The sequence below is a fragment of the Cherax quadricarinatus genome, chromosome 28 (assembly GCF_038502225.1).
Source record: "Cherax quadricarinatus isolate ZL_2023a chromosome 28, ASM3850222v1, whole genome shotgun sequence".
Lineage (NCBI taxonomy): Eukaryota > Metazoa > Arthropoda > Malacostraca > Decapoda > Parastacidae > Cherax > Cherax quadricarinatus.
The window spans coordinates 6,613,311-6,635,701 of record NC_091319.1 but is presented as its reverse complement, the minus strand read 5'-3'; the positions used below and the strand labels follow the sequence as shown (position 1 = coordinate 6,635,701).

Sequence of the window (22,391 nt, the reverse complement as noted above, 5' to 3'; positions counted from 1 at the left end):
GCAATATTGTTAGTTCTTGTTCTGGATACGAAAAATGCGTTTACATTTAAAATTCAGATGTACAGCCATATGACAGTTGTGAAATGCAATAAGAAGAATACATACCTATGGGAAGTATGTACACTTCCCCAAGATAAGACTACATTTATATGACTTGTCAATATTGTATACATTTACTGCTACCATTACACATACACTATATATATATATATGTCGTGCCGAATAGGGAGAACTTGCTATCTTGGCTTAAATAGCAACGCTCATCTTGCCATATAGGACAAGCGAAAATTTGTGTACCTGGAGTTTACCTGGAGAGAGTTCCGGGGATCAACGCCCCCGCGGCCCGGTCTGTGACCAGGCCTCCTGGGGGATCAGAGCCTGATCAACCAGGCTGTTGCTGCTGGCTGCACGCAAACCAACGTACGAGCCACAGCCCGGCTGATCAGGAACCGACTTTAGGTGCTTGTCCAGTGCCAGCTTGAAGACTGCCAGGGGTCTCTTGGTAACCCCCCTTATGTATGCTGGGAGGCAGTTGAACAGTCTCGGGCCCCTGACACTTATTGTATGGTCTCTTAACGTGCTAGTGACACCCCTGCTTTTCATTGGGGGGATGTTGCATCGTCTGCCAAGTCTTTTGCTTTCGTAGTGAGTGATTTTCGTGTGCAAGTTCGGTACTAGTCCCTCTAGGATTTTCCAGGTGTATATAATCATGTATCTCTCCCGCCTGCGTTCCAGGGAATACAGGTTTAGGAACCTCAAGCGCTCCCAGTAATTGAGGTGTTTTATCTCCGTTATGCGCGCCGTGAAGGTTCTCTGTACATTTTCTAGGTCAGCAATTTCACCTGCCTTGAAAGGTGCTGTTAGTGTGCAGCAATATTCCAGCCTAGATAGAACAAGTGACCTGAAGAGTGTCATCATGGGCTTGGCCTCCCTAGTTTTGAAGGTTCTCATTATCCATCCTGTCATTTTTCTAGCAGATGCGATTGATACAGTGTTATGGTCCTTGAAGGTGAGATCCTCCGACATGATCACTCCCAGGTCTTTGAGGTTGGTGTTTCGCTCTATTTTGTGGCCAGAATTTGTTTTGTACTCTGATGAAGATTTAATTTCCTCGTGTTTACCATATCTGAGTAATTGAAATTTCTCATCGTTGAACTTCATATTGTTTTCTGCAGCCCACTGAAATATTTGGTTGATGTCCGCCTGGAGCCTTGCAGTGTCTGCAATGGAAGACACTGTCATGCAGATTCGGGTGTCATCTGCAAAAGAAGACACGGTGCTGTGGCTGACATCCTTGTCTATGTCGGATATGAGGATGAGGAACAAGATGGGAGCGAGTACTGTGCCTTGTGGAACAGAGCTTTTCACCGTAGCTGCCTCGGACTTTACTCTGTTGACGACTACTCTCTGTGTTCTGTTAGTGAGGAAATTATAGATCCATCGACCGACTTTTCCTGTTATTCCTTTAGCACGCATTTTGTGCGCTATTACGCCATGGTCACACTTGTCGAAGGCTTTTGCAAAGTCTATATATTACATCTGCATTCTTTTTGTCTTCTAGTGCATCTAGGACCTTGTCGTAGTGATCCAATAGTTGAGAGACAGGAGCGACCTGTTCTAAACCCATGTTGCCCTGGGTTGTGTAACTGATGGGTTTCTAGATGGGTGGTGATCTTGCTTCTTAGGACCCTTTCAAAGATTTTTATGATATGGGATGTTAGTGCTATTGGTCTGTAGTTCTTTGCTGTTGCTTTACTGTTTGTTTAGTATTAAATTATTGTAAACAAATCTAAAATATATTTAGTTGGGTTAGGCTAAAATAAATTGTTCTTGGGTGGCCCGGTGGCCTGGTGGCTAAAGCTCCCGCTTCACACACGGAGGGCCCGGGTTCGATTCCCGGCGGGTGGAAACATTCGACACGTTTCCTTACACCTGTTGTCCTGTTCACCTAGCAGCAAATAGGTACCTGGGTGTTAGTCGACTGGTGTGGGTCGCATCCTGGGGGACAAGATTAAGGACCCCAATGGAAATAAGTTAGACAGTCCTCGATGACGCACTGACTTTCTTGGGTTATCCTGGGTGGCTAACCCTCCGGGGTTAAAAATCCGAACGAAATCTTATCTTATCTTATAATAAGGTTAGGTAAGTTTTCTAAGATTCTTTTGGAGCAAAATTAAAATTTTTTACATTAACATTAATTAAAAAAATATATCTTTAAACGTATAAGAGAAAATTTTAGAAAGGACTTAATTTTAAATGAGTTCTTGCTAATTGACCAGTTTTACATATTCGGCACGACATATATATATATATATATATATATATATATATATATATATATATATATATATATATATATATATATATATATATATATATATATATATATATATATATATATATATATATATATATAATGAATATAGACTGGCGCTATACATATAAATTATTATTATAACCCAATGAAAAGCAGGGGTGTCACTAGCACGTTAAGAGACCATACAATAAGTGTCAGGGGCCCGAGACTGTTCAACTGCCTCCCAGCACACATAAGGGGGATTACCAACAGACCCCTGGCAGTCTTCAAGCTGGCACTGGACAAGCACCTAAAGTCAGTTCCTGATCAGCCGGGCTGTGGCTCGTACGTTGGTTTGCGTGCAGCCAGCAGCAACAGCCTGGTTGATCAGGCTCTGATCCACCAGGAGGCCTGGTCACAGACCGGGCCGCGGGGGCGTTGACCCCCGGAACTCTCTCCAGGTAAACTCCAGGTAAAAAGCGCTAAGCCACAAGGGCTATACAGCCGTTCAATCGATAGGATTTAAACCTGTGCTCGAATGTCCTAGTGCCTTCAATCTAAATTAATTACAGCTTTTTTTTTTACACTTATTAGTAAACTCTAAATTCGTAGGGAGCTAGTCATACAATAACTGGGGTAGTTGGTCATACAACTCCTCGTCCTTGCCTTGAGCCATCAGGTTCGATCCTAGGTGGGGGAGGTCAGATCAAGTTCCTTGGATCAAGTCCCCCCTTATTGGCGTTAAGAAACTTCCCTGAGGGGGGGGGGGAATAACAGTGCTCGAAAAAAATCACAATTTCAATTATACATAAACATTTCATCTGTAATGAAGAGAATAACGTCATATGTAAGACTGACATGAGCCTTGCAGGGTCCATGATGCCGGTGAGCTCTTGATTCGAGGTACTGAACCTGTCCTTCCATACCTTGAATGGAACCTGATTGCCTCCTGTTTCCCCCAGGGGTTGTATGATCCCCTACAGGTTTAACGCTTCCCCTTAAATATAATATTTATTCCTAATAAACGAATGGTTAATAATGCTCGTTACGTGTGTATCCTGATATATCATGCCCATAAATACTATATTCATTAAGCGTTAAACCCTCAAGGGTCATACAATCTATTACAATCAAAAATAAATAACAAAAAGGCACAATACCGTGACTGGAACGATACACAAATAACCCGCACATAAAAAAAGAGAGAAGCTTACGACGACGTTTCGGTCCGACTTGGACCATTGACAAAGTCACACTAACAGAGGTGGAGCAGGACGGCTATATATAGCCGTCCTGCTCCACCTGTTAGTGTGGCTGTCAATGGTCCAAGTCGGACCGAAACGTCGTCGTAAGCTTCTCTCTTTTATGTGCGGGTTATTTGTGTATTACAATCAAAACTAAGCACTAAACCCACAAGGGGCACACAACGCCTGGATAAATTACATAATAGGCAGCCGAGTGCAGTGTCAAGTGGCTTAACCATCACAGTTCAACTTCGCTCTTTAAAGTTGGCGAAGGGCTCTTGATCCAAAGGAATGGAGCTATGATTCGGTGGATTAAACCTGATTACCTCGCATTTCCCGGGCGCTGTGACCCTACGGGTTTAGCGCTTGTCCGTGATTATAATGCTAACCATAACAACAATTTGAGTCACCCACGTGAGTCCAGCCCGGGGAGTGTGTGGACACTGTGTCAACACAACCAGGTTAGATAACCATGATTTACCCTCGCAAGTTATTCGAATCTCGAGTTATATCGATTTAATAAAAGTTATCAACAAAATCACAACAACGGATACTAGTTTCTTTTTTATGTTGGTTACTTGAATTTCCTTCTCCGTGTGTTCTGTTTGTTATTTATGAACGCTTGTATGCAAGCCCTTGTTATGAGGTTGTTCTCAATTTCCAGTATTGTTCATGAAGAAAATAAACTTTGATGCAAGTTTAGTGATATATGTCACCTAATTTTGTAATAACTGTATACTTTTCGAAATAAACATTTTAATTTAATTATTGAAATGTTTGTGTGTGATGAATGTGTAATGAAGCAACGTAGTTTGGGTATTTCTTGGAGACAACCTTCAATCTGCCGACGCTATGACCGCTATAAATATACAGTAATAAAATGCTTAGTAATAAAAAAAAATATGGACACAGAAACATGGAAAATAATATTGGTCTTTAAATTTTGACCTTACAGTGAAGTTTTCTCCAGCATATCTCCTGAAAGAGACTCCAGTTTGGGGTCGAAGTATACAGACCAACATTATATCCCATGTTTCTGTCTCCATGTGAGTTCTTATTATCGACAAGTGGTCATTATACTTTTATTGGGTATTCCTGGTTACCTGGAGGTTATTCCGGGGATCAACGCCCCCGCGGCCCGGTCCATGACCAGGCCTCCCGATGGATCAGGGCCTGATCAACTAGGCTGTTACTGCTGCCCGCACGCAGTCCAACGTACGAGCCACAGCCCGGCTGATCCGGCACTGACTTTAGGTATCTGTCCAGCTCTCTCTTGAAGGCAGCCAGGGATTTATTGGCAATTCCCCTAATGCTTGATGGGAGGCTGTTGAACAGTTTTGGGCCCCGGACACTTATGGTGTTTTCTCTTAGTGTACCAATGGCGCCCCTACTTTTTATTGGCGGCATTTTGCATCGCCTGCCCAGTCTTTTACTTTCGTAGGGAGTGATTTCTGTGTGCAGATTTGGGACCATTCCTTCCAAGATTTAGTAATAATGTTTTAATTCGCTTCTCGGTGTCCCCATAGCTAGGAATAAACATGGAGTCTAGTTGGTCACTTACTAGCCAGACTCCATCTGTGTTTTAATATGACAGACCAAATAATCTTTGTTCATTATGTACAGAGTAACCTAGTCGCTGTTAGTGAAGCGTAGCACATTTACAGACATTTGAAGAATCTTAGGGTTACTGATTCTAGGAACTGGATTTTACCTTCCCTTCTTTGGCTCTAACCTCATTGCCTCCCATTCCAAAGGCGCTGTGTAGCCCTATGGGTTTAGCGTTTCCCAGTGATTAAAATAAAAAATGTGCAATTATTCTCAATCCTATACGGAAAGCTGTACAAAAAAAGATGTAGAAGTATTCATTAATACAAACTCTGATGCCTAGCCCCCCAACCTGGAAACCAGTTTATTTCTCATCACGGTCTCATTTAGCAATTTATTCCGTGTTACGTTGACGAAAACGAATATTTGAGCGATTACCTTGTGAAGTAATTGTCAAGATTATGTAAATATAATCCTGCCACACGTTCTCGGTCTTATTCTGGTTTTCGTTTGTATCTCCACAATATCCTTTAGTTAAATATAAATTATTATCATGAGGAAGGAAGGGCTGCACATAGCAGTGATGAAGGCTGACTGGCTTTGTTTTTTTAATATTAGGTAAATTTTAATTTCTGGTTCAGCGTTAGTGGGTTGTCGTCTGGAAATTTCAAGAAGGAACAACAGATCCCCAAGTCCCTGTTCAGCCCGCCTGGAGTGTTATAATAACTCGTCTTCAGCGAGGACATCCAAAATATTAAAATATAATATAGGGAAAGTAAGCTTAATTAAAACAGAGTTCATCAATAGAAGTTTACGGGGTGAATTATGCTCTTGTATTTGTCATTGTATTGGTTTTACAGTCTGTCTATATTTTTTTTCCAGAATGATGCTCAGCTGTGCTCGCACTGATTATCACCGCTGAAGGGCCGCTACCAGGATAAATCTTCATCGAATCAGTTCCATTACTTCTCAAGATTTAAAGGTGTTGCGCAAGAAAACTGTATTAAGTGACATTTGCGTACTCTGAGGGGGTCGAGTTCTAGCTCCAGGTCCTGCATTTTAATTTTCAATCGAGGGGTACTGCTCAGTGGCACTGTTCGTTACTTAACCTCTTGGGCTATATCATATCTAATTTTGAATCCATGACTGAAGTCCACCTACGGTGCCTCTTCAAAATCCATGACACACTCACAATGCGACGGTGTACAACACATAGATGAGAAAATAAAAAAAAAGTATTCTGCGATCAATGTCACCATTTTAAAAATAGCAAATATAAATAACATTTTGAAATAAAAGTTTAAAAAATGTTGCTATAATTTAAAAAATTTGTTCTCTTGTAGATTTGAAAATAACGCAAATATTTATATAAAACAATGTAGAAAAGTCTCATATTCTGGAGTATAGAACGAGGGAAGAGACGATGGTGACATTAAGGTGATCAAATAAATACGGGTTTGATATTCTGGGAGGACCTGGACCAGGTTGGAGCATGGCGTCTCCAGCGCCGCCTTCAGATATTCTTGGCCACTTTTAAGACTTTTAAGGGCTGCCTGACCCCAGTAGAGGCTAGGATCATGAAGCATACACCCAGGACGCGGCTGCTGGCTCTCCTCTCCCTGTGTGTGGTAGCTAGAGCAGGTACGCTAAATGTGCGGGTGGGTTGGTGTTACATACATAGGTTGCGTGTGGCGTGGGTAGGCTGGGTATGACGTGGATGGTTTGGGTGTAGCGTGGGTGTGGTGTGGGCGAGTGTTGTGTAGTTAGGTTTTGGCACGAGTGGGCTGGGTGAGGTGTTGCGTGGGTTGGGTGAGGTGTTCCGTGGGTTGGGTGTGGTGCTGCGTGAGTTGGGTTTGATATGGGCGGGTTGAGTGAGGAGTGCGTGGGTTTGGTGTGGCGTGGGTAGATTGGATGAGTAATAGCTAATTTTTTTACTAGTAATGGTAAAATGTTTGCGTACATGTCGAATGGAGAATACTGTGAAATTCGTATGTGATAGTGTGACACACTTTGAAGATAAAAGTAACCTCTGTGTTTGTGTTGCAGGCAGCAAGCCGGTATATACCCCGACCTCAAGCTGGGCTAGTGGGCAGCAGGGGAAGACCTCGGAAGAAGGGGAGCAACAATACCCTCAGGAAGGGCTTCCTACCCTCTCCCGCCCACTCCACTTTCCCTCTCGCCCTGATGACCGCTATAACTTGGCCTCTCAGCGCCGCCAGTACTCCTACAATGGGTTCCCGCACCGCACCGTGGAGACCAAAACCTCGCCTCAGTTGGATTATGAATTAGATCAGTCTTACCAGAATGAGGTTAATATCTATGAATACTCTTACAGGGAGAGCAGTACCTACGTGAAGCCCAGTAAAAAATACAGTCATGGGGGAGGGCGAAGAGTGGGGTCCGGAGGGGTAGGAGTCCCACGGCAGCTAGGGGAGCGTGTATGGTGGGCGGGTGTGCCCCTTCCGGTACTCACTGCCCGTGGGGACTCATATCTCCCCAGAGTCATCACGCCCGAGGCTCAGCAGGGCCGCCCACCCGCCGCACAGCCTCATCGTGAAACGCCCCACAGCAGCTCCGATAACCATGAACGGCACCTCTATGGAGCCAACGGCGATGACTACAAGCCACCCGCCGATGGCAGTCATGTGGTTCAGAATGATTCGCTTAAAGGCATGATCCGCGTACAGAAGTCTCTACAGACGTCTCGCGACACAGCCGGGTATGTCCACGACTTTCCTGCCGTGCCTGTAGCCCTCTTACCCAGCACTACATCGCAAGTTCCTCTCCTTAACCCACGACCCAGACCTCGAGGAGGGTTTGAATCTCTCCTAAAGATGATGAACCAACCTGATGAAAGCGCTCTCGACAAGTCAGCGAAAGATGTCAGTAGCTCTGGAACTCCCACTGACAAAAACAGCGATAGAGAAATTCCCGTCGACACTAGCAGCAGCAGGAGTAGCAAGAAAAGAAAAAACGGTAGTGGGGATGGGTCGCAGCAGGTGCTTCCTCGGGTGGGGGAAGGACAAGAGCCTGAGAGCCCTGTCACTACAACTGCCATCCTGGGATCTGTTATGCTCCTCATTATACTGGTCGTGGTGAGTCAGGTACTACGTCAATCTTTCTCGCACTAATTCTCACTTTCGCACACTGATTTTCACCTATATTTACGTTTATCCCGAAGTATTTCATAGGCCTCACTCAAGCTTCCATACAAACACACACATCCTCAAACTTTAAAACACTCGCACTTTCACATGGAAATACAAATATTTGCACCCTTCCTCCCCTCTTCCTTCCAAACACACTTATCAGTGGTGCATGAAATAGTAATCAAGATAGTAAAAATTCTCACTAGAATTTATTAGCACTTTCTCAGATTATCATGAAACTTCTTTATTATACATGTTGGGGATAGATGTGTAAGGTGTACAGACGAGGTGATTAACATGATTTATACTACTATTATTATTACAATCAAGATTAAGCGCTAAACCCACAAGGGTGAATTGTACTGTAGGTTTAGACATTCTAAAAGAGATGTGCAATATATATATATATATATTATATATATATATATATATATATATATATATATATATATATATATATATATATATATATATATATATATATATATATATATATATATATATATATATATATATATATATATATATATATATATATATATATATATATATATATATATATATATGTCGTGCCGAATATGTAAAACTGGTCAATTAGCAAGAACTCATTTAAAATTAAGTCCTTTCTGAAATTTTCTCTTATACGTTTAAACATATATTTTTTTAATTAATGTTAATGTAAAAAAATTTAATTTTGCTCCAAAAGAATCTTAGAAAACTTACCTAACCTTATTATAACAAGAACAATTTATTTTAGCCTAACCCAACTATATATATTTTAAATTTGTTTACAGTAATTTAATACTAAAGAAACACAGTGAAATATATTTTTTCGTTAGGTTCAGAATGATTTTGGCGAAATTATTGCATACACAAATTTTTACTTGTCCCATATGGCAAGATGAGCGTTGCTATTTAAGCCAAGATAGCAAGTTCTGCCTATTCGGCACGGCATATATATATATATATATATATATATATATATATATTATATATATATATATATATATATATTATATATATATATATATATATATATATATATATATATATATATATATATATATATATATATATATATATATATATATATATATATATATATATATATATTTATATATATATATATATATATATATATATATATATATATATATATATATATAATATATATATATGTATGCATGTATGTATGTCGTGCCGAATCTGTAAAACTTGCGATCTTGGCTTAAATAGCAACGCTCAGCTTGCCATATAAGACAAGCGAAAATTTGTGTATGTAATAATTTCGCAAAAATCATTCTGAACCTAACGAAAAAAATATATTTCATTGTTTGTTTATTATTAAATTATTGTAAACGTACCTAAAATATATTTAGTTGGATTAGGCTAAATTAAATTGCACTTGTTATAATAAGGTTAGATAAGTTTTCTTGCTAATTGACCAATTTTACCTATTCGGCACGATATATATATACACACATAAATATAGGGAGGTACCACCTCTGGAACTGTACTGGGGACCCTCATCCTCAGAGAAAAGAATAAACTTACTTCAGGGAAAACTCAAGGTTCTCCCAGGAGCTGTTTGAACAGTGTCTTCTCCTACCAACCCCCTAAGTAGACTTAAAGACAAAATACATTAACAAAAATACAATAGGGAGTAGAACAACATAGATAACATATCAGAGCTATATCTTGAATACGTACTTCGTCCAGCTCCCCGGCGGTGGGCCGCGTGCCCAGAATGCTGCAGGCATTTTCCATCTGGGCCGCAACACTAAGTCTCTGAAAGAGGAAGCTGGCCACTCTGTGATCCTTGGTTTCTGTGATGGGTTTTTCACCCAGCTCTTTAAGGAACTTTAGAGCACAGTTGCCCCATGCTCCATGGGTCTCCGACCCTACTGGGAAGAAGTTATAGCAAGGGGGAAGACCTTCATATTTGCGGGTCTTCTGGGTCTCCCTGTAGCTGGCGGCTCCACCCCCTTCAGCTTCAGAGTATGGCAGGTAGGTGTCTGCCAATGTGGCAGCACAGGTGTAGTCCCAGGCAATCTGCTTACCATCCTAGGGTAGCATAGTGGCTCCATCAGGACGCTTTTGACTTTCGTTAGACCTCTGTACCGTTCAGCTGGGCAACGGGCTGTGGCGAGACTTCTCTTTATGATGTCGTTGACCTTATGTCTAGCATACTTCCCTTCTAATGTGCGACACACGAGACCATGAGTCCGAATTGATATATTAATTATGTATTGCGACGCTAAAAATGTTACAGGACAAATTACAGTACTAGTGCATTGCAGGTTGTGATGTAATTATGTCTGGATTACACAAGAACTAATTAGTAGTTATTTCTGAGTTGCGTAGGAAAAAATAATGATCTCGGGTTCGAAAGAAATAATGAGTAATTATCTCTTGAATTATATAAAAATGCTTAGTAATTATCTCGGAGTTATACAAGAAATAATTGGCAGTTATATTTAGTGAGAAATAATTAGTAATTACCTCTTAATTATGCAATAGCTATTAAGTAAGTAGTATTATGACTGGGAGAAATGCTATACCCATATAGATTATATAACGTATATATAGGAGATGGGAGGCAATCAGATTCGATCCTTGGATCAAGAGCCTCTCACCGGATCAAGGCACCGCCTATGAGGGAAAAAATAATTAGCAAGGATCGCCAGGCTATATAATAAGTCGTTATCTCAGGGTTACGCGAGAAATAAATAAGTGAGAATTGCAGGTGATGGTGGCTCTTCGGGTACAATGGAGAGAGAGAGTCAAGGGAGAAGAAGACTGGTGTGTGAGGTCCCCCACCGTGCAGCCGCCCACCCCAGCTTCCAGCAGTGCTGCACTTCCCGTCACACCTCACCACCTACATCCCCTAACTCATCTACAGGCAGAACCCATTAGGATCAAGGTGAGATGGGGAAGATGAGTTACAGTACGGAAGAATGTCTTAGTTTTTCGGAGTAATTAGCTTCAAGAAAGTAGAAAGGTTTACCTAAATGGGACGGGTCTAATTATCTAAATCAATAGGGATCATGGAGAAATATATCTAATTCTTTATAAAAAATAAAATAAAGATGGAATGGAAGAATCAATGTAACCATTCATGTGGTTAAGATATAATGGGAAATATCCTGTTTGTTTACCCAGTAATAACATAATTTCAAATAAGCTATATTCTACTGTTAATTTGATTAATCAGTAGAAAATGAAGACATAGAGACGCATTATATGTTTACATAAATGACAGCATAAAACATTATTATATCAACAGAAGAATAGATAAAGAATTTGATTATTGAATCTAATCACTGTAAATTTAGAGTATGTTCCAAAAATATTCCCCACTATAACTTTGCCATAATTAGAGCCTCTAGTTAACTACAAAAGCAACATTCCTGCTGCAGAAGCAATGTGTTTGTAAAATGAGTTACTTGTTACTACAGGCGAAGGGTTTGCTAGAGCGTCGAGGCTCCAACACCAGCCTCACTTTGGAGTTAGCACCAAACTGCCCCCCACCAGAGGTGACCTCTCCTCCACGACACTGGTACGTCACATCAACTTTCCATGTATTTATCTGTTACTGCTCCTGAGGCCCCGGTCTCTGACCAGGATTCCAGAGTCATGGCTTACCAGTCAGGTTGTTGATGTTTGAATCACTGGGTCAAACAGCAGATGTGTTGACTTGAGGAACTTTGTCACATTCCCTCTTGAAGAGAAGTTACAGCTGGCTCTACTGGTATTTTTTTTATTAAAGGTGCTGAAGAGATCTGACTCATTTATTCTTATTGGGATTTTTTTTAGCGTACTTCTTGACTCAATGAATCCATTTACAAAGTAATAACAGTATTATACAATACAGACACCTATAACAGAGCTATAAGTATCTTGCTTTAAGGAATTTGAGCTACCTTAATTGCCTCTGCATAACCTTCACGAGTTTAGTACTACTCCATGAGTATAATAATAATATGACATTTTACTTTCGAAATCAGTTGCGTTATTATACTTTTAAATGATTTTTGTGTAGTCTTAATCTGGTAGAAAGCTGTCTTCTTTCTTTTCGAGCAAAATTTGCTAATTGCTTATATATATTTATTTATTAACGTTGCGGAATATTTATAGATAGGAATTATTCATACATATCTTTTTTCTTCAGTACTCCCGAGGAGTTTCTCATGACGGCTGGGAACAGGACGAGTCGTCGGCAGCTGCGTCAGTGCCTCAAGGAGGTCAGGGCCATCCATGCTGAGTTCTGGGAGGTCCCCCTCAATCACCCTGATAAGTAAGTACTTACACGCATCCTCCCTTTCCCCCATCACACAACTACCAACTGGTCCCCATCAAGCTCCCTGATAAGTTAGTGCACACACGCATCCTCCCTCCATAGCATTACACAACCCACTAGATGTGCCTCTCAAGCACCCCGACAAATACACACATGCGTGCACCTTCCTGTCCCAGCAGCTACCTACCAAAGTCCACTCACAAGTGCATCCATGCAAGGAGCAAGACCGGAAACGGTATAAATTAGGAGAACAGGCTGCTGCTTCACTCAGAGAGGAAGACCACTGAGTGAGCATAATGCCTGATATATCGCTAGCGGCTCTCACCAGTCGAATAACCTCTGCAACCATCGTTTGTCTGACAAATCTAAGGGTAGCGTTCAGGAATCTCAAGTCATTCGAGGCCCTATATTCAACATACATCGGACCCTTCTTGGAGTATGCAACACCAGTATGGAACCAGCACCTGAAAAAGCACGCAAAGAAACTGGAGAAAATGCAGAGGAGCTCACCTATATGTGGCTGCAGGGGTCGAGTCTTAGCTGCTGACCCCCACCTTCTAACTTGTCGTTTACCACATTCTCTCCTAGCCTCGTGGGCCCTATCGTACACGCTTTTAACACTATGTATGGCGCCTGCCTCCACCACTCCTTCACTGAGATCGTTACACTTTCCGACCACACTGAGACTTAAGAAATATTTTCTAACATCCCTGTGGCCCATCTGTGTCTTTAACTTCCAGTTGTGTCCCCAAGTAAATGTTTCTTGCCTCTGAAACAGCCTGTCCTTGTCTACCCAATCAATTCTGAGTATTTTGTTTGTTATCATATTTCCCCTGGTTCTTCTGTCCTTTAATGTCGTTAGTTTCAAGTCCATTAAACTCTCATAGCTCAAGCCCCTTAACTCAAGAACAAGCTTTGCTGCATACTTCAGCACTTTCTCCGGTTTCTTAACATACTTCCTCAGGTGTGGGTTCCATACTAGTGCTGCGTACTCCAAGAGGAACCTGACATGTTACGTAAAGTGCGCGGAAAGACACTCGAGATTCCTGAAGGCTACTGTAGAAGTATGTAACGAGGCATGTTCCTGAGCTAAGAGGGCATGAACTACGAGTGCTCATAGCTATCGGAATTGAATTTAAAGATATTTTAGGAAGACATGATACCAACTTATAAAATACTCAGGGAATAAGACAGACAGGGACAGGCAGCATGAGAGGTAAGAAACGAGAGCTCGAGGACACAACTGGGCCTTTAAAGGCAGATGAGCCTTTGGAATGTTAGAATGTATTTCTTAAGTTTTATAGTGGTCGAGAAGTGATTCGAGTTATCTTGGCGAGGAAGTGGTGGGGTCAGGCTCCATAAATAGTTTGAAGAGCAAGTACGATAGGGCCCACAAGGGAGTGAATCTGGAGAGTGGCAAGTTAAGAGAAGGGGCCAAAATCTGAGAATTGACCCCTGCAACAACGAATAGGCGAGTACGCCCCCTTCCCCAACACAGAACGACCCACTAGTGGGATTCTGAAACACTCCAACAAGTGCACATATGCATCCTCCCTTCCCCCACCACACAAATCTCCCACAAGAAAACTTAACATAAAAATCTTAAGAACAGGGGAACACTGGAGTAGACTTACTGGCCCATGGATGGAATAGGCAGGTCCAATTCGTGCTGAACCACACCCACTCACATGCCTGTTCACCCTATATTTAGTTTTCCAAAGTTCTAGCTTCAGTGACGCTACTGGGGGGTTTGTTCCTCTCATCTAAAAAAAACTGTTGCCAGACCAGTACTTTCCTTGTTCTTTTTTATCCTTTTTAAGTCTAAATTTGTCAAACCTCAATCCAATGCTGCGAGTCTTGTTTTAGATATTTTCAGTACGTTATTTGTATTTTCTTTATTAGTTCCTGCTTTTTATTTGTACACTTCAGTCGTATCCTCTAATTCCACCCCTTTCCAGAGAGTATAAATTCAGTGTTTTCAGCCTATCTTCTTAAGAAAGGTTTCGGATACATAGGATCAACTTCGTCACTTCCATCATTCCCTCTATATTTAAGACCACATTTATGTATGTCCATTCCGTAATATGAAGTCCAGAACTGACAGCATAATCTAAATGAGGCCTTACTAAATATATATTATGACTAATATTATTTATGCTTCTTGATATGAAGCCAAGAATTCTTTATTGTGAATACATATGCACTGTTGTCTTGGCGTTGGTCCCCATCAACCACCCTAATAAATGCGCGCATGCACCCACTTTCCTGTCCCAACAACCACCGACCAGCTGTCCTTTTCAATTATGGACAAGTGTATGTACACACGCCCCTGTCTTTGCCTCCATACATGAGCACCCACTGAAGGTTCCCATCAACTATTCCTTTTTTCTTGCCACTCACAAGATCCGCACCCACTAGATACCCATCAATTGCATTCCTGAGAGGTGCACAATCATGCCTCCCTCCCCTCATTACAATCACCCACATGAGATCCCTCTCAACCACCCTGACAAGTGCCCCACCCACAAGTAACTATGCACATATTGAATTGAGGGGCTTGAACTGTTCTTAGAAAGAAAGAGAGATAGGTATTTTATCCCTATAATATTATTATTATATTTGTCCATCATCTGGATTTGATTTGAAGAAAGGGTGGAAGCCTTCAATTCCTTTGATCAACAACCCTTCATCAACATAAAGCACCCCTTTTTCTACCTTGAAGGGTTCCTGGAGGAGCAAATGAGGGGATATGATCATACTATACAAAATACTCAGGTATAATGCTAGTATATTTATGGATAGGGGGTAGAGGCGCTAAACACATAGGGGTCATACAGCCTGGGGGAGAGGAAGGCAATCGAGTTCGATCAAAGGAAAGGGAGTTAAGGTTTAATTTCTTGGATCAAAAGCCCCTCACCAGCTTTAAGGATCCTCCCTGGAGGGGATTCAGGGGTATAGCATACAGGATTCACAACCCTACACTAGCACTGATTTCCTCATTGAAAGTCCTGTCTTTGATGCAGACACTAACTTTTTAATGGACACTAACCTCTTGAACAAACTATGATTTTAATTTTAGACCTGCACTAATCCCCACCTCCAAAAACCATTATTCCATGCACACTCCTATCCACACTATCCACAGGACTGTATGACCCACACAGGTTTAGTGCATAAAATGATTATATTATTAGTATCTCTACCACAGATGTAAGACAAAAAGAAGGATAGGGTTAAAAATTACTCACTCCCTGATAACATTGAGTATACATAGTGTATAGTGTATACTACAGTGGCTCCCTAGTATATTGATGATAAAGGCTAAAGTGTCATTTGAAAACAGGTGAATTTGTAAATGAAGTGATAAGCCTATAGAGGCAGGTGCCAGAAGTCGCCAGAAACTTACCACAGGTCAGCTGTTTTTAATAATCTTCCTGGCCTGCTAGTGTACTCGCATATAATCTAGTGATACCAGTGAATAGCAGAATACAGTGTTGTAGTAGCAACTAACCAGTATTATAATGGTACTTAGTGGAGTGGACTGACTTTCATTAGTTTCTTTTTTCTTGAAATACCAGACGTATACTGTGAATTTCATATAACCTGTAGTTACCAGCGGTCGCAATATACACAACGAGAAGCAATTATTACTACAGAAAAAGCGTCCTTCCTCCAAAATTTCCACCAGTCAACTATAGTGATAATATAGCATTTATTGTGGTGGAGACGGAAAAAAATAGAAAAGCTAGATACAGCGATTGATAAACAAGGGTTGAGGTCGACCGTTCGTCATTGTGGGAGTTGCCAGCAGTCACCGGTTTCTTCAACACGCAAGTTATACTTTTGTATCAATCAAATCACATATTACTCGGGTAGATAATTTCCAGTAGATCCTTCATGTGTTAGCTCAAATCACCGACCAGTATGTTTTAAATAAGTGACCCACTGATCAGATCAGATCGACTGGTCCGAACCCTTGACTGGTCCGAACCCTTGACTGGTTTCAAACGGTTTCGTTGGACAATAAAGCAGACTGTAAACGGATGGGGTTGTAGGCGCCCTTATAAACACAAAAATTAAATATAAATCAGGAACGTGCACGGTAAGCTGTCCAATATACAAAAACAGTTAGAAACAGAAATACAAATAGCTAGAGCTTCATTTAAGGAGGTTATTAATAGAATATTCAAGAGGTTGCTAGTAGAATTGCAGTAAATCAACCATTCAAATCATTATGAAGCTGTGTGTAGTCTGGTCAGTCAAACAAACGGACTTCCACATGGATAAATTGTCATTTTTGTGGAAATTGGTGTCACGCCCCTTGTGCAGATATCCAAGAACTAGCTACAAGCAGTGTTAAAACAGGGAAGTGTTTTTGGGTATGCCCAAATGAGATAAATCTGTGGACTAAAATCACAAGGGTATTAAAAGAGGATAACATCAAAGCTGCTTTCATAGAAAACCTGGAAGCTTTCTACAACAGATGGGAACATAAAAAGTCTGGGCTGAATGGTGCTGCCCTTGATACTGGCCATGTAGTCAAAAACTGTAAGGCTGGAGGTGATGTCCTGGTAGTCAGTAAATGTGGGGCTGATAGTGCTGTCCTGGGAGACAGTAATGGTGAAGCTGGAGGTGCTGTCCTGGGAGACAGTAATGTTGAAGCTGGAGGTGCTGTCCTGGGAGACAGTAATGGTGAAGCTGGAGGTGCTGTCCTGGGAGACAGTAATGGTGAAGCTGGAGGTGCTGTCCTGGGAGACAGTAATGGTGAAGCTGGAGATGCTGTCCTGGGAGACAGTAATGGTGAAGCTGGAGGTGCTGTCCTGGGAGACAGTAATGGTGAAGCTGGAGGTGCTGTCCTGGGAGACAGTAATGGTGAAGCTGGAGGCGCTGTCCTGGGAGACAGTAATGGTGAAGCTGGAGGTGCTGTCCTGGGAGACAGTAATGGTGAAGCTGGAGGTGCTGTCCTGGGAGACAGTAATGGTGAAGCTGGAGGTGCTGTCCTGGGAGACAGTAATGGTGAAGCTGGAGGTGCTGTCCTGGGAGATAGTAATGGTGAAGCTGGAGGTGCTGTCCTGGGAGACAGTAATGTTGAAGCTGGAGGTGCTGTCCTGGGAGACAGAAATGGTGAAGCTGGAGGTGCTGTCCTGGGAGACAGTAATGGTGAAGCTGGAGGTGCTGTCCTGGGAGACAGTAATGGTGAAGCTGGAGATGCTGTCCTGGGAGACAGTAATGGTGAAGCTGGAGGTGCTGTCCTGGGAGACAGTAATGGTGAAGCTGGAGGTGCTGTCCTGGGAGACAGTAATGGTGAAGCTGGAGGTGCTGTCCTGGGAGACAGTAATGGTGAAGCTGGAGGTGCTGTCCTGGGAGACAGTAATGGTGAAGCTGGAGGTGCTGTCCTGGGAGACATTAATGGTGAAGCTGGAGGTGCTGTCCTGGGAGACAGTAATGGTGAAGCTGGAGGTGCTGTCCTGGGAGACAGTAATGGTGAAGCTGGAGATGCTGTCCTGGGAGACAGTAATGGTGAAGCTGGAGGTGCTGTCCTGGGAGACAGTAATGGTGAAGCTGGAGGTGCTGTCCTGGGAGACAGTAATGGTGAAGCTGGAGGTGCTGTCCTGGGAGACAGTAATGGTGAAGCTGGAGGTGCTGTCCTGGGAGACAGTAATGGTGAAGCTGGAGATGCTGTCCTGGGAGACAGTAATGGTGAAGCTGGAGATGCTGTCCTGGGAGACAGTAATGGTGAAGCTGGAGGTGCTGTCCTGGGAGACAGTAATGGTGAAGCTGGAGGTGCTGTCCTGGGAGACAGTAATGGTGAAGCTGGAGGTGCTGTCCTGGGAGACAGTAATGGTGAAGCTGGAGATGCTGTCCTGGGAGACAGTAATGGTGAAGCTGGAGATTTTGTCCAGGTAGTCGGGAATTATACGCAGGAAGGAATACATATAAATGACCTCATAGGGGACAGGAGCCATAGTAGGGAAACAAGTGTAGTCAAAGATAAGATAAAACCAATATTGCAAACTAGAAATACCGCAGGAAATAGCAAACAATAGGACTCCACTAGCAATAGTGAGGATATATTACCAAAACCAACTGGTGGGAGCTCCATTGTTGGTGCTAGGGAGGATAGAAGTAAGATAGGGAAACATGCACCAACAGGGAATACAGTCACAGAAACCCAAGGCAAACGGAAACCAAGCCTGTGCACATACTATGCACTTGGTATCTGCTGGCATGGGAAATCTGGAAAAACAGATGGGACGTGTAACTATGACCACCCTAGAAAATGCCATGCCCATATGACAACAGGAAAATGCAAACTCCCTTCCTGTAAGCTTTTTCACCCTGAACTGTGTACCTCTTCAGTACAGGAAAGACTGTGCTATAACTTAAATTGCCAGGCATACCATCTAAAGGGGACAAAAAGATACAAAACATCCAGGCCATGGGAAAACCTGGGTAGCCACAGCCACTCAAGAGGGAGAGGTTTTTTAGTGCCAGGAAGGAAAAAAAACTGGCAGGAAATGGCAGAAATCGTACACCAAATCCAGTCATTCCTGGAGTGGAACCACAGTCGATGGCCTCCACTCCAAACCAACAGATACAGATACTAATGCCGGAAAAAAAATCCCCCCCAGTACCAACAATACCACCAGTCCGATAACATTCTTCTTTGCAAATATACAGGGTCTAAAGCCAGCAACAAACAACAAAATACCTTTCATCCGTGGACTGCTTGCAGAGGCAAAGGCAATGTTCGCGGCTTTCACTGAGACCCACATAAAGGATCACTTGGACGACGAAATATGGATCCCAGGTTACAACCTATACAGATGTGACAGAGTGAACAGGCAAAAGGGGGGGGTTGGCCTGTACATTGCAGAGTCACTTGTTTGCACAGAACTGCTTAATGCCTCAAATGATGTAGTGGAAGTTTTAGCAGTAAAGGTCGAGAACCAAAACCTAGTCATTGTGGTAGTCTACAAGCCTCTGGATGCAACATCCCAGCAATTCCAGGAACAGCTGTTAAAAATTGACCACTGTCTGGAAAATCTTCCAGCTCCTGCACCCAACATCTTGCTCCTGGGGGATTTCAACTTAAGGCACCTAAAATGGAGGAATATAGCAAATAATATTGTTGCAGTAATAACACCAGGAGGCAGCTCTGATGAAAACTCACACTCACACGAGCTTTTAAATCTCTGCACAAAATTCAATTTAAACCAGCAAATAATAGAGCCTACTAGACTGGAGAATACACTAGACCTCATCTTCACTAACAATGATGATCTGATAAGAAATGTCACCATATCAAAAACAATATACTCAGATCACAACATAATTGAGGTTCAGACATGTATGCGTGGAGCCCCAGACCGACATAATGAGACTAGTCACGAGGGAGCATTCACCAAATTCAACTTCAATAACAAAAACATAAAGTGGGACCAAGTAAACCAAGTCCTAACCGATATAAGCTGGGAAGATATACTAAGCAACACAGACCCCAACTTATGCCTAGAACAGATTAACTTGGTGGCACTCGATGTATGCACAAGGCTTATTCCTCTAAGAAAAAGGAGTAGATGTAAAATAGAAAGAGACAGGCGCTCCCTTTACAGGCGACGGAAAAGAATCACAGAGCGGCTAAAAGAGGTCAATATATCTGAAATGCGTAGGGAGACACTGGTCAGAGAAATAGCAAGCATCGAACTTAAGCTAAAAGAATCCTTTAGGAGTCAGGAATCGTGGGAAGAACTAAAAGCCATAAATGAAATCGAAAGAAACCCAAAGTATTTCTTCTCCTATGCCAAATCAAAATCAAGAACAACGTCCAGTATTGGGCCCCTACTTAAACAAGATGGGTCCTACACAGATGACAGCAAGGAAATGAGTGAGCTACTCAAGTCCCAATATGACTCAGTTTTTAGCAAGCCTCTAACCAGACTGAGAGTCGAAGATCAAAATGAATTTTTTATGAGAGAGCCACAAAATTTGATTAACACAAGCCTATCCGATGTTATCCTGAAGCCAAATGACTTCGAACAGGCGATAAATGACATGCCCATGCACTCTGCCCCAGGGCCAGACTCATAGAACTCTGTGTTCATCAAGAACTGCAAGAAGCCCCTATCACGAGCCTTTTCCATCCTATGGAGAGGGAGCATGGACACGGGGGTCGTCCCACAGTTACTAAAAACAACAGATATAGCCCCACTCCACAAAGGGGGCAGTAAAGCAACAGCAAAGAACTACAGACCAATAGCACTAACATCCCATATCATAAAAATCTTTGAAAGGGTCCTAAGAAGCAAGATCACCACCCATCTAGAAACCCATCAGTTACACAACCCAGGGCAACATGGGTTTAAAACAGGTCGCTCCTGTCTGTCTCAACTATTGGATCACTACGACAAGGTCCTAAATGCACTAGAAGACAAAAAGAATGCAGATGTAATATATACAGACTTTGCAAAAGCCTTCGACAAGTGTGACCATGGCGTAATAGCGCACAAAATGCGTGCTAAAGGAATAACAAGAAAAGTCGGTCGATGGATCTATAATTTCCTCACTAACAGAACACAGAGAGTAGTCGTCAACAGAGTAAAGTCCGAGGCAGCTACGGTGAAAAGCTCTGTTCCACAAGGCACAGTACTCGCTCCCATCTTGTTCCTCATCCTCATATCCAACATAGACAAGGATGTCAGCCACAGCACCGTGTCTTCCTTTGCAGATGACACCCGAATCTGCATGACAGTGTCTTCCATTGCAGACACTGCAAGGCTCCAGGCGGACATAAACCAAATCTTTCAGTGGGCTGCAGAAAACAATATGAAGTTCAACGATGAGAAATTTCAATTACTCAGATATGGTAAACATGAGGAAATTAAATCTTCATCAGAGTACAAAACAAATTCTGGCCACAAAATAGAGCGAAACACCAACGTCAAAGACCTGGGAGTGATTATGTCGGAGGATCTCACCTTCAAGGACCATAACATTGTATCAATCGCATCTGCTAGAAAAATGACAGGATGGATAATGAGAACCTTCAAAACTAGGGAGGCCAAGCCCATGATGACACTCTTCAGGTCACTTGTTCTATCTAGGCTGGAATATTGCTGCACTCTAACAGCACCTTTCAAGGCAGGTGAAATTGCCGACCTAGAAAATGTACAGAGAACTTTCACGGCGCGCATAACGGAGATAAAACACCTCAATTACTGGGAGCGCTTGAGGTTTCTAAACCTGTATTCCCTGGAACGCAGGAGGGAGAGATACATGATTATATACACCTGGAAAATCCTAGAGGGACTAGTACCGAACTTGCACACGAAAATCACTCACTACGAAAGCAAAAGACTTGGCAGACGATGCACCATCCCCCCAATGAAAAGCAGGGGTGTCACTAGCACGTTAAGAGACCATACAATAAGTGTCAGGGGACCGAGACTGTTCAACTGCCTCCCAGCACACATAAGGGGGATTACCAACAGACCCCTGGCAGTCTTCAAGCTGGCACTGGACAAGCACCTAAAGGCAGTTCCTGATCAGCCGGGCTGTGGCTCGTACGTTGGTTTGCGTGCAGCCAGCAGCAACAGCCTGGTTGATCAGGCGCTGATCCACCAGGAGGCCTGGTCACAGACCGGGCCGCGGGGGCGTTGACCCCCGAAACTCTCTCCAGGTAAACTCCAGACCCCTGGCAGTCTTCAAGCTGGCACTGGACAAGCACCTAAAGTCAGTTCCTGATCAGCCGGGCTGTGGCTCGTACGTTGGTTTGCGTGCAGCCAGCAGCAACAGCTTGGTTGATCAGGCTCTGATCCACCAGGAGGCGTGGTCACAGACCGGACCGCGGGGGCGTT

At 42.6% G+C, this 22,391-nt stretch overlaps 1 protein-coding gene across 3 annotated transcripts in view; it reads left to right on the top strand.

The window, feature by feature from the left end:
• Window positions 1-22,391, top strand: part of LOC128693257 (receptor-type tyrosine-protein phosphatase T) — a 55,282-nt gene that overhangs the window by 13,553 nt on the left and 19,338 nt on the right. For 2 of the 3 annotated variants that reach the window (XM_053782820.2, XM_053782819.2), the window contains exons 2-6: window positions 5,968-6,726; window positions 7,132-8,189; window positions 10,981-11,157; window positions 11,693-11,793; window positions 12,406-12,531. In XM_053782820.2, the coding sequence (XP_053638795.2) occupies window positions 6,663-6,726; window positions 7,132-8,189; window positions 10,981-11,157; window positions 11,693-11,793; window positions 12,406-12,531 (1,526 nt within the window). In that variant the 5' untranslated portion in view covers window positions 5,968-6,662. The remainder of the gene's footprint in view (window positions 1-5,967; window positions 6,727-7,131; window positions 8,190-10,980; window positions 11,158-11,692; window positions 11,794-12,405; window positions 12,532-22,391) is intronic. The other variant, XM_070089368.1, reaches the window with a different exon arrangement.